The sequence below is a fragment of the Uloborus diversus genome, chromosome 7 (assembly GCF_026930045.1).
Source record: "Uloborus diversus isolate 005 chromosome 7, Udiv.v.3.1, whole genome shotgun sequence".
Classification (NCBI taxonomy): Eukaryota; Metazoa; Arthropoda; class Arachnida; order Araneae; family Uloboridae; genus Uloborus; species Uloborus diversus.
The window spans coordinates 6,958,395-6,971,532 of record NC_072737.1 but is presented as its reverse complement, the minus strand read 5'-3'; the positions used below and the strand labels follow the sequence as shown (position 1 = coordinate 6,971,532).

The window sequence follows — 13,138 nt, the reverse complement described above, 5'->3', positions numbered from 1 at the left end:
CTGTGATTGGCGATATTTTTTTTATATGGTGAAAGCTGAGAAACATTATTACATAGTCTTTGGGCTCAAAAACAGCGACAATGGAAAAAACTACCAAATGCATCAGCTACTGACATCTTTCTGAAAAATTTCTGGCGATATTTCTGCTGGTTGGTTGGATATAGTGATCAAGTGTCCAATCAGCATAAATAGTAATAATAAACCATTAATTACATAAGTTCCGTTTAAAAGTAAAATGATCAGCCAAATCCATTTATTTTTGGCCAATCTTGTGGAAAAACGTTACTTTAAGATTTGACTTGAGAAAAGCCTCAAAAAGTCAGACGAAACGCAAAAATATTCAACAATACAACAATTCTTGGGAGTTGAGATGACACACTAAATAATGACTTGGGTTGATGAAAGCCTTCGAAGAGGGAACAAAAAAGCTCATAACTCGTATTTTATACAACTTAGAAACTTCGAACAGATGCTATCTTCAGCAGAAAAATTGGCGCTTTCGATGGACATATAATGTTAATATGTGCACGTTTTTTTCCATCCCCATAGTGGGGCATTTATGCGAAAACTGGGACTAAAATTGGAATAAAAAGGGAAACTATCAATCGGATTTTTTTCGAACTGGTCTATAAACCTTCCCAGTACCAAACTGAACAAACGGTGAAAGTTTCAGCCAAATCTGCCGGGTAGTTTCTGAGATCTTAGGGAACAAATTTACCAAACTCCATTTTTATATATATAGATAAAAGTGAATGCTAATAACTTCATGAGGTGATTGTTTTGAGATCAATAGTACATAGTTCATTTTCTTATAGTTTAAATATTAATGTTAAATTAAGACTACAACAGATCCAAACTTACTTTGTATTTGAACCATCTTCTGCCAAGGTAAGTACACGGTATAGCACTTTGCGCAGCTCACTGGGTGATAAACTTTCTAAAGTCTAAAAATGTATTATTTTCGAGTTAAAACTACAGATTCATTGATAAAATAAAACTTTCTTTTTGGCAGTTACAATTTATAAATACATAGGACTTACTGGTGGATTTGGATTCAGAAATTTCATGTGAAGTATCATTGCTTGAAGAACCCAACTAGAAAATTAATAACAGCTATATGTTATTAAAGTAGGTTCATAATTGAGATAATCAATTAAATAATCTAATCAGCGTATCAAGTTAGTAGCTACATCAGCGATTTTCTGTTTGTCATCTAAAATTTGTTTATTTTGGTGAGAAAAACTATGCATTATTGCTTGCAAGTAACATAATTTTGTATAAACAAATGTGGGAAATATTGAACTTAGAAAATAGCTAAGTAATGTATCCAATATATTATTTACGCTTAAGGTTGTTTATAAATGAAGTCCCTGTCTTTTTTAAACATTTTTGACCCCCCCCCCTCCCCCCGCTATCTGTCATAAACATCCATATTATTAAAACCTGCAGGTGTCTGTCTAAGTCTGTAATCTTATCTCTTCTGAACTGGCAATGTCTACCAGGTCAATAATGGTATGGTTGGATCTAGGGAAAGCAATCCCGCTCTGTCTCCCCCCTCTAAATCTTCACTGTCCAGAGATAAGGGACTGATCATCCAGTCTTGAGAATGTCCTGAGGACGTTTAGGGATATCCTGACACACTGAAAAGCATTAAAATAATCAATTGTCACCCACCCACAGGTGGTAGAGCCCCCTAGCAAGTAATAATATTATTAAAATTGAGTCACAGACCATTTTAAAACTTTGCCCCTTTTTATAAAATAAATAAATGAAACTTTGCTTGGTATTTAAAAACTGTTACAAAAAATATTTTGATGTCACGATAAGTAATCATCGTAACAAATATACATGAGTAGAAAAACAATCGCAGGAAATGATGAAACTTCATCACAAAATTCACAAACAAATGTTGTATAAGTTTTTTTTTTTGAGTGAATAAATTTCCCTAATGAAGATGAGCAAATATCTCTAATGACCAGTCAAATTTTTCCGCCAACTGGTGCTGGTCCGCCAGACCATCGGTTGAGAATCGCTATTCTAAATGTATTTCCTTTCTCAGAACTCTATTCTGGCAGCAAATTAGAAATATTAATGAACTTTGATATTTCTATTCTGTGGTTAAACAAAATTGATTATTCTTTTCAATGGTATTTGGTAATTTGTTCGCAAAAATTAATTTACAGCACCAGCCACAGTCCTTAAGCAATGGAGTCAGTGCATGAAAAGAAAGTAAAAGCTCAGGTAATAAGCAGTAAGTTATTGCAATTAAGTCAGGGGTAAGTGCAAAACTACATGCAATATTCTAACAGCCTGGTTATGACATCCACAGACCTGAGTTTTGGCCGGAGTTCACATCAGAATTTCTTTCTAGTTTGAAGGCAACCTCAGCTACAATGAGTCTCTCTCCAGGTGTTACCGACTATTCCAGACTGATGAGTTCATAACAGAGACAAAACTGCTGCCTCTGGATGTCATAAACAGACTGTTGATAAATTGTATCCTTAAAAACTAATTTCTAATAAAAATTGCAATGAAGCATGAAATATACAGCATGGTATTTCCTACTTAAAAAAAAAAAGATAAATATCATAACATTTGAAAATAGCAACAAAAATAAGTTTTATGATAAAAAATGACCTTAAGATAAGAAAGAAATTTCTTACATGGTGACTAAATTTTCGGGTTTCACTAGTCAACAAAGCTGTTTCAACCAAACAGGAGAAGTGTTATCAATAACTATTATTAATAATTATTGATAGAACATTTGCCATGGGCAAGTAAAGGGCAGTAATTGCAAATTTTTCATTTTTTGCATTTTTGTCATCTATTGTATGCTATCTTTACTGTACAAACCTGCTTATTTGGTTTTCGCTGAAAAAAAGGTCTAATTACAACACTTCCGTATTGTCAGTATTGAATTCAACACACATTTCTTCAAATATCTCAAAAGCTCATTTCTGCAGATACTGCCATTTACCCCTGCCCACGGCAGGCTTCCTTACAACACTTCTTTATACAGCTTTGATAAAGCCAAATGTATTATCAATACAAGCAAAAGTATTATGAATGAAAAAAAAGAAAAGACATCAACTTTAGTCCATTTTTCATCAATTTGGCATTTCTCAATAAAAATATCAAGTGAATTTTAAGAATAAAAGAACTTTATCCAAGCATACCCAATTCTAATTTTTAGAATACCATGGAAAAGGTGAGGCGCAGTGGAAATCAGACGACCCACATACAGAATAATTTCTTGTTGAAGGACAGCTTGGTAAATGTCATGCACTTGGCATTTGGAATAGATAATACCCTCCACCTCTTTGGGGGTCAGAGGTTTGTCAATAACCACTTCTTCGTGGCCAAATACTCCCACGGTAATCTAAAAACAGAGTTCCAATGATTTTAGAAAACAGAACAGAATACGGTACACTCAAATACAAACACAATACAAATGCAATGAACTGCAACAGGCTCTGGGCCCAGCTAAACCAGGGTTGGCCGGATTGGACCCAATTGGGTTGGACCCAATGGGTTTTTTTGAAAAAACCCATTTAAAAAAACCCATTATTTAGCCCACTTTTTGGGTTTTTTAAAATTTTCTGAGAACTTTTTTTTAAAAAATAATTAATTTAAATACTTTTACAATTTAAACTTCTTTTTTATTTCTTCTTCACAATAGGCAATGGACATAAAAAATGAATTTTGAACTTTAATAGTATTTCTTAACTCTTAAGGGCATTAAAAAATGCTTCAAAGATTTTAAATAAATATAGTTAACTTTTTCCCTTCAACTGGTAAATAAGGAACTCAAATTACCTTGACTAAGTCCTGTCACGTCAGATTTTCTCAAAATTTGCAGATTGTACAAAGGATACTACTTTAGCTAAAAGGCTCTCGTGTGAATTATTTTCTGCAAACCAACACGTCACAAAACTCGAATAAACAAGGTATATTTTTTAGAAATTAACAGGTTTTACAAATGGTCGGACAGAAAACGGAATAGGATGTACAGTATTTTCATTATCTTACGAAAAAGTTTAATATTTCTTACTCTGTACACAAAAATAGAAAAACAGGCAACATAAAATTCAAAGAAATGTCTTGATTAAGCTGGAATTCAGTAAAAAGGGATTTAAACTACTTGAGGTTCGACAGTAGTTTTGCATAACAAAATGAAATACAATAAAGTAAAATACAAAAAAAAAAAAAAAAAAATGTCGAAATTAAAAACGAACAAATAAACAATAGATTTTATTACTCAAGAAGTAACTTTGCCTTAACTGTTGGTAATCATGGAAACTAAAAAAATCTGAAACTTCACCATTCTTGAATTTTGTCGTCTTTTATACCTTTCTTCACAAAACGCTGAATTTTCCAGCTTTTTTTTATCAAGACAATTTTTGTGCTTTGTCCATATATTTCTGCTACAATATGCTACGAGTACCCCACCTTTCCCCTAAAAAAAGACAAAAAACCCACATTTCTTTTAAAAAAAACCCAGCTTTAGTTGGGTTTTTTTGGGCTTTATTTAAAAAAACCCAAAAAACCCTGGGTCCATGGGCTTTTTTAAAAAAACCCGGGTTTTTGCCAACCCTGAGCTAAACTGATCCTAAATCTCCAATGAAGATCTAAAGCTATCTGCCCGCTACTCTCAATTACCTGCAGAATAGGGTGCAACCAGTGGCACAGCCAGAAAATTTTTCTGGGAGGGGTTTTCAAAATCAAAAACTGTTGCTTACTTCCCTATTCATTTACAATGCGTAATTATTCAATATCAAAGAATGTCTATAGATTAATAATTATTCATTCAAAGTACTTGCTTAAAAACAACTAATAACTCATATTGATATCACTATAAAACGAAGAAATGGGAAAAAACACAGAACATTAATTATTAGTTTTACTTTAATCTTATTTTTATTGTTTGTGTTTTTTTTTCGCGAGATCATTTAAAACCTCCTCCTCAAAAACATTCATGTCTTTATGAATGTCAAATGCTAGCCAATAACGGTTTCGATCTTTCGATGAGGATTGGTAAAGAGCCTCAGAAAATCTGGTACGGTAGGGTAGTGCGGGTAGTGTCTCTCTCTCTCTCGGTAGGCTTCCTCTCTCTAGATTTCCCTAAAAAGGATTTGTGCAGTGATGGAAGTGCTGAGGGACCCTATAGAGCTTTATTGACACCATTTTAACTATCTTATACCGGGGAGGGGGGGGGGGAGGACGTGGGTTGCTCATCATGAAATACAAATTTCATATTTAAGAATTGAAAAGTAATTTCTAACTGCTCCATGATCAGTAAAAGCAATAAGATATTTTGCTGAAACCTATTCCGCTTGGAAAAGCTCAAATACCCTGCTTTTCCCCCTTGGTTTTAACAGAAGAAATGAATGTGCTTATGTTCTGCGCCACTGGGTGCAACCATAACCACATACAGTAAAATCCCTCTAATGCGGACACTAACGGGACATTTTTTTTTTTTCGTCCGCAATAGAGAGGTGTCTGCAGGACGGGGGTTTAATAATGTTGTTTGCATTGGAACTGGGGAATTAAAAATTGTCCGCAAAAGAGGGGTGTCCATTAGGAGGGGGTTTTACTGGGTTAAAAAGTTGCCAATACATGTAATAGCTGAACAAAATTAACAACATTTACATACATTACAACTCTCTCTCTATTACAGCTAAAAATAATAACACTACGTAAAAGCTAAAAAGAATCACCCATTATTACAGATGGATTACGCACATATGCAAGCAAATCCTGCAGAAAAATTAACTGAAATAGATCAAGTTAGGCTACAGCGAAAACATACAGGGGAGGGGAATTTTTTTGAACAAAGCAGGTCTGGTCACTCGTTTATGCCTCTGAGTAATGTAGGTATAAAAACCAGAAAGCAACGTAGATCTAAAGCAATAAGTTAAGTAGATATAAAAATCTGGTTTTAACCAGTGGTGTAGACAGGGGCGGACACAGAAAATTCTTTTGGAGGGGGCCCGAGAAATTAAATACACCCCCTAGTTTTTGCACTGATAAATCGTCTTCATTGAAACTTTGAAATAGTTATTGTAATGTTTCAATAATGGGTGCTTTGTCATTGATGATTGATCATTTTATTAATATTCACAAAGAATTATCAATAATTTTTATATAAAAGAACATACTTGTTTTCCACAGACCAAGATGGACGTTATATTAGGGCTGATACTATCCACTAATTTTCGCAGAACACTGGAACAATATCGGACAACAGACCTGATGCAACAACAAATTCATAAAGTGAACAGTTATAAATAATATACTTGAAGAAAGAAGAAATGCAACACACAAAAGGAAAAAATACCAATGTCTAAGTGCTCCAGCTTGTCTAGTCAATCTCTCTAATCTTTCTTTGACAGTGCCTAAGATTTAATTTAAAAAAGAGAGAAAAAAAATAGAAGTTTATTATTTGTTATTTACTTTATTGGTCAATGTTTCATGTCCTTATTTATTTTTTTCTCAAAGCTTACAATACAAAATACTCATACACTGCATTACCACTTTGCAAAAGAAAAAAGATTTTCCAGACAATTTACTACCTACAATACTACTGGATAAGTATAATACTGGATAAGTTTAAATAACTCATCTTAACGAAAAGGACTAGAATTATTCTCATTCGAGCCAAACAAATTAAATAAGATATTGACCATAATAAAATGTGGCTGAAATTATTTTAGATTGCTTTTAATGAGATAAACAAACAATATATTGATGTAGTCTTAATTTTGATAAATCAATGGTACATATTATGCAATGAATGTGTTAAATAATATTTAATTTTTGTACATACAAAATTAAATTCAATTATACAAATACAAATTTGAAAAACATCAACAGGTTCTGGGACCTGCTACACTCGTCCTAGTCAGTATATTAGTTGATCATTATAGCCTCTTCGGTAAGCTGTTCCAAGTGCCCTCGATCCTACTGAAGTAGTAGTTTTTCCTGATTTCCAAGTTAGCCTGAGATTTAAATAACTTAAAACAATGACCCCTCGTCCGTGCAAAAATTTAATCAAATAACATCTTTCATTTTGATAAATTTAAATAACACTGAATCATGTCCCATCTGGTTTTCCTTTGCTCCAGGCTACACATATTAAGCCTTTTAAGTCTTGTATCACAATCTAAATCTAAAAGTCTTCTTACTAACCTTGTTACCCTTCTTTGAAACCTTTTCAATAAAGAAATATCTTACTTGAGGTAAGGAGACCAACTATATTATTTGATTGAAAAAAATTGCTATGTAAAATAGAGAGAAATGAAAATATATTTTTTGGCATAATACTAATTCATTAAAACAAACAATAATTTCCCTTTTTTTTCCTTAGTTTTCTAAAATAATAAAAACAATAATAATAATAATACATTCAGATGTGCAAATAATTTATCTCCAGCTACTTTTGCTATTAGATTATTTGAAAAGTTAAATAACAGCTTAATGGTAGTTCATTGGTAAGTGGCAACATTAAGAAACTCAGAATAGTTACCATTTTCTGTCCAAAACTGTGGCCCTTCCCGAAAATACAATATTCCTAAGAGCTGACTCTGTCCATGCAAAGTATCTGTATGACTTAAAGCTTCTAGAATGTCCCTAGAAGATTTGTTTTGGAACTCCTGTAGAGGAAGAAGATAGAATACTACACATTAATAAAATTCACCAGCAATAATGAAAGGATAATGATGTTTTACAATATTCAATCTGAAGCACACTACTAGAGGCATTGAAATCACCAATTGAAAAACAATATTAAAAGCAGAAATTAACATATTTACGATGCAATTCATGGTTGGAGATTCCAGTTCTTGTGCATGTATCAAATTTTAAATAGAATTATTATACATGTTAAAAGCTTGTAAAAATATTTACTTTCATATAACGAGTTTTCTATCTAATCCTTTTTTTATTTATTTATTTTTTATTTTTTTATTTTTTATTTAATTAATTAATTTTTTTTTATTTTTTATTTTATTTATTTATTTATTTATTTATTTATTTATTTTTTTGCAGCAGCAAAATAAAATAAATATATCTCAACATAATATGAATATGAATCCATTAGCAAATACATAATAAAGTACAAAAATAAATAACTGGCGATTTTCAGTACAATTTCTCGAAATATTATGTAGTAAAAATCATAAGTTTGTTTTCTGTAAGAAAAATTATTTCCAATTGTGAAAATATAATTACTATCAATCATTGATGGTAGTTACCTTTTAATTAAGATTAACATTCTCTTACCATGTAAATTTTGTGTATTATGAAACAGTTTATTAAATGCAAAAAAAAAAAATTTTTAATGAAAAAAAAGAAAAAAAAAGAACATACTACACATTTAAACACTAAACTAGTTCACCTCAAAATGAATCAATGTAAAAACAACATAATTTAAAATTTCCGTTACTGTCGTAAGCATACTATTTATTTCTATCATAAAACTGAACTAAAATCGATTAGCAGCATGACATGCATTTATTTTAGTGTATTAAAAATAGAGGTACTTGCCTTGTAATCATACGTCGGCTCATTATAAATGATGGCTTTGGGTATATCCGTCAGACTCTGGTAGCCAATGGATGCATGTTCCAACTGCTGAAATGCTTCTACATTGGGCAAGTCGTTCGGAGAGAGTAAGTGCAAGAAATCCAGGTGCTCGATGCAGGAAGAAGATATCAGGTTCTGAAAACATCATCTTCATTAATTACGCCGGCAAAAGAGTCAGGAGGGAAAATTAACAACGCATTGGCTCTGGTGATACAGCATGTTTCAGTTTCATCAAGTAAATAACAGAAAAAAATTATTTGTTTTTCTTGGCAACAGAACCAAATATACGGTTAACTCCCGAGAATCGACAGTTGGATTTTATGCAAGTCTTTTCACAATTTTTTTTTTTTTGCTGAGGTCGTTAAATGTCCTTTAAACTTATACAAATACAAATGTGACGACCAGCAACAGGCTCTGGGCCCAGCTAGGCTGGTCCTAGTCAATTAATTAGTCCTCAATGCAGATCAATCCCCCTCTTAAAGCTATCCACCCCCTTGATCATTACCGCCTCTTCTGGTAAGCTGTTCCAAGAGCCCACAACCCTATTAAGGTAGGGGTGTGCTACAACCCTACTAAAGTATGATTGTGTTAGTTTGCTCTTAACTCGTACAAATATTTTTTATATTCAATGTTAATAGATGCAGCGGCGTACGCAGACAAATCAGTTCGGGGGGGGGGGGGGGCTGAGCTCGAAAGTCTTTGAGCTGGGGGGGGGATACTTATGAACTGTAGCTAAGAAAAGTTCATGTATCGCTTTTCTGATATCAATACGAATGTAAGATTTCAAAAATACATCATAAAAAAAACTTGTTCTTTATTATAATTATTATAATTAATTTTGAAAATTTCGGGGGGGGGGGGGGGGGGCCGTAGCCCTATCAGCCCACCCCCTGGGTACGCCACTGAATAGATGCAATGTAGGAATGTTTTTAGCTGTAATTTAAATGCACTGTGAGTATTATTCATATTATTCAGCTTTTGTATAGCTTTTTACCTATCATTTGGATTACCCTTGATTCTGGCTTATCTGCGGTTTCCGTGCGACCCTATTCCGCAGATAATCGGGAGTTTACTGTTCATCCACGCTGGTTAGTGGAATCAATATTGAGTGGGATTGCCTCTGCCACCAGGAGGGTTAAATTGACTGATTGTAAGAAGCCAAGCACATAAAAACATTTAAAAAGTCGTAAGAGAATTTTCCATTTCCAAATTGAAATTCTCTCATTCCACATGCATGTGATTGCTCAAAAACAAACAAGTTTCTCACTGAACTACCTCAATGTAAGGATTGAAAATTGCAGAACTTAGCAAATAAGAAGAAATGCTTTTAACTTTATAGTTTTTCATTTCTAAAGAGGCAAACATGATTTAAAACAATATAAATTTTTCATCACCTGATTATTTATTAGGATTTGCTTCCTCCTGGTTTACTTTTGCAACTGGTTGTCTAAATTATTTACTTACTAACTTATTGTGGGACACGCAAATAGTTCATCTATGTTTTCAAACTAAAGTTTAATGAAAATAAAAAGGAACATCAATCATTTGCACTGTAGCAAAACTTGAAAAATCATTGACAGGAAAAAATCCGATTTTTCGGCAAGATGCAAAAAGATTGCACCAGTTTCCGGTTTGAACATTTCAGAAATCTGGCAAGCCTAGCTAACAGGGGACATCAAAATTGTAAAAAAAAAGTCCTACTAATAAAAAAGTTGCTAGATTTTTCGAAATGCTTTTTCGAATGTCAAATGTGTTCTTTTAAACCTTTATGTGCGCTGCTTTCAGAAGATTGTTTCTTCAATTTTATATATCGTTCAAACAGTCACAACCTTATAACTAAACCAACTCCCTATAATTATAAACCCATTCTTTAACCAATGAAGAGTAAAAATTAACTAAAAAAAGAAATCGTGTGTTTTGCTACAACTCAGTTTAACCAGGACAGTTCAATGTGACAGGATTTTACAGGAATGTGACAAGCAATGAAAAATATAGAGGCACTTCCAGGCAAAGTTTGAAAGAGCAATATACGACCTGAAAACTAATTATGTCAAGAAACAGACACTAGATGTTTCCGAAACTAAGAAAATGAAAATTAAAAAACTAAAAGATTTGATGCATATGCTGCGTTAAAAAAAAAAAATCCTGCGCACATTTTTTTTCTTAATAATATGCCCATTATTTGAAAAAAAAAAGGCACAATTTATAAATTATTGTGCCATTTTTGTAGTAAATTTTTCTATTTTATATATTAAGCAGCTCTGTCTTTATATGCATGAAAAATATTTTCAGGGAACCATATGATACCTATCTCACTTCAAAACATTACTTAAGTAATGGTAGATACAATCACATGTACATGAATATTATGCGTGTGTATTCGTTTCTATATTCATATATAAATGATAAATAATAAAAAACTTTTTCTTAAAAACTTTCTCTCTTGCAGGGCAAAGAGAAGGGAAAAAACGTCGGGCACAAAGAAATATGTTCATACTAAGAAGTCACTGAAATGTATGAGAGTAAAAGATAACACATAGTTGGACATAAAGGCAGACAACTGCAAAAAAAATACATACATATCAGTTACATTTTTCAAAAGATATTCAAGAATTTAAGTGTTTTTCCCACCTGGAGTCTTCCAGTTCTAATCTTCAATCCATCACAGTCTCCTTTCTTTAACATGGCTAACAGATCGAGCATCTCCTTGAAATGCACATCCCTTCAAATTGAAAAAATATACATTTAAAGTTCGAGAAATACAGGTTAAAACATAGAACTCATATTGAACATTTACATTTTCTTTCAGAATGTCTAACTCTCTCTGGTGTAGCATGTTAATTCTAAATTTTCGCACATTCTCCCCAATCCTGGATGCAGTTTTAATCAAAATAAAGTTTTTTTTTTTTTAAATCAATTTTAGTTTCAATCGTAAAGATAGTTTAAAGCACTGCAATAAAAAGCTTATATATATATATATATATATATATATATATATATATATATATATATATATATATATATATATATATATATAAATATATAAATTAGGGTGGGTCGATTTTGACTTTTTATTTGAAATCGAAAACGCCTGTGGTGGGAAAATTTGTGTATTGGCATCAAATGCTCGCATAAAATTTTTTTTGGAAATCAAAACATATTTAGATCCCTTGCCAGCCCCTTAAAGTTTGGTCAAATATGTAAAAATTGGCATTTTTTAATTTTTTCAAAAAAAATCTTATGTATAATATTTTTAATCGCCTGTGGTGGGAAAGGTTATGTATTGACATCTAATGCTCGTATAAATATTTTTTGGTAATCAAAATATATTTAGATCCCTCACCAGTCCCTTGAAATTTCACAAAATATGGAAAACATATGGGACATTTATTTGTTATTTTTTAAATTTCTCATGTTTTGATTTTTTTAATCACTCAAAATGTAATGTGTAAGTAAGATTCTTCACTCATAAGCAATAATAATAATATTCAAGCTCCGTTCAACCGGTGTGTGAAATTTGGAATATTTTCATAATTTTTAAAATGTTGACGTTTTAAAGCAAAAATGTTATTCAACACTTTTTTTTTAAATAATTAAGCATTTTTTATACTTTATTTTTCTATAATAACACTATAGAATTCTTTAGGATTAAAACATAGGTATAAGAGATTAAAGTACCAGAAGTCCGTCGTCGCAGTTTTACAGCAACTCTTCGCTCATTTTCCCGAAGTATTAGGGGAAAATGACTAAGAATTCACCTCGGAGTTCTTTGTAATAAGGAAGTTTTACACCTTATACATTGCTTTGTTCTCAAATTTTGGCATTAATTTTCGGGAAGCCAATATCGTACGTATAAAGCCATCATGGCGTGTTGCTCCACAAACAGATAAAGATGCTTCTGTCACCAACCTAACTGCTCTTTCTACCGCTTGTGTGTGACAATGGTTAAATTCCACAACTCACTTTCAATAACGTCACCCCCGTTTCAGCTACTTTCTCGAGTTCCGCATTGGGTATATGTTTGGTGAGTGGAGGGTCTGTAAGGACACAATTTTGCCAATTTATCGATTCTGTACAGTCTTTTGCTTGAAAATTTAGAGGTGGAATGACAAAATCACGAACAGTTTCATTAGTAAGAGTTCGGGCCTTCAGGATTGTTCTGTAGCCTAATTTCCTTACTGAGGATTGCGTGCAGTTGATCATGGCTATCAGCAGGTTTTCTGGATGACCAAAAAAAAAACATTTCTTTGTATAACAGGGTCAACTACTGATTTCAGATCATCGCTAAGATATCTTGAGTAGTGGATAACTTCGCAAAGATGCTGTGCACCGGCTGTGCATGAAGGCTCAGTTTTAATCAAAAACCAAACTTTTGCATACACTTTTATAATGTATTCTACAATTGTCCCTATTTCCAGCGATGACTCTTTTGTACCAACATACAAACGAAGTACTCTGTTTGCTGTTTTAAGCCACCTAGCATGAGATAGCTTTCCTGGTGATTTGGTGGACAGTGATGTTGAACAATTTCCTGGACATATTGCTTGACATATTT

The 13,138-nt window shown here is 32.5% G+C and overlaps 1 protein-coding gene across 1 annotated transcript in view; it reads right to left on the bottom strand.

Moving 5' to 3' along the window:
* The window catches only part of LOC129225664 (probable phosphorylase b kinase regulatory subunit beta), a 94,098-nt gene that overhangs the window by 13,755 nt on the left and 67,205 nt on the right, over positions 1–13,138 (bottom strand). Inside the window, exons 19-26 of the mRNA XM_054860140.1 lie at positions 11,215–11,305; positions 8,545–8,718; positions 7,526–7,652; positions 6,338–6,395; positions 6,159–6,249; positions 3,177–3,379; positions 1,041–1,095; positions 862–944 (exon numbers count right to left, since the gene is read on the bottom strand). Of these exons, the coding sequence (XP_054716115.1) occupies positions 862–944; positions 1,041–1,095; positions 3,177–3,379; positions 6,159–6,249; positions 6,338–6,395; positions 7,526–7,652; positions 8,545–8,718; positions 11,215–11,305 (882 nt within the window). The remainder of the gene's footprint in view (positions 1–861; positions 945–1,040; positions 1,096–3,176; positions 3,380–6,158; positions 6,250–6,337; positions 6,396–7,525; positions 7,653–8,544; positions 8,719–11,214; positions 11,306–13,138) is intronic.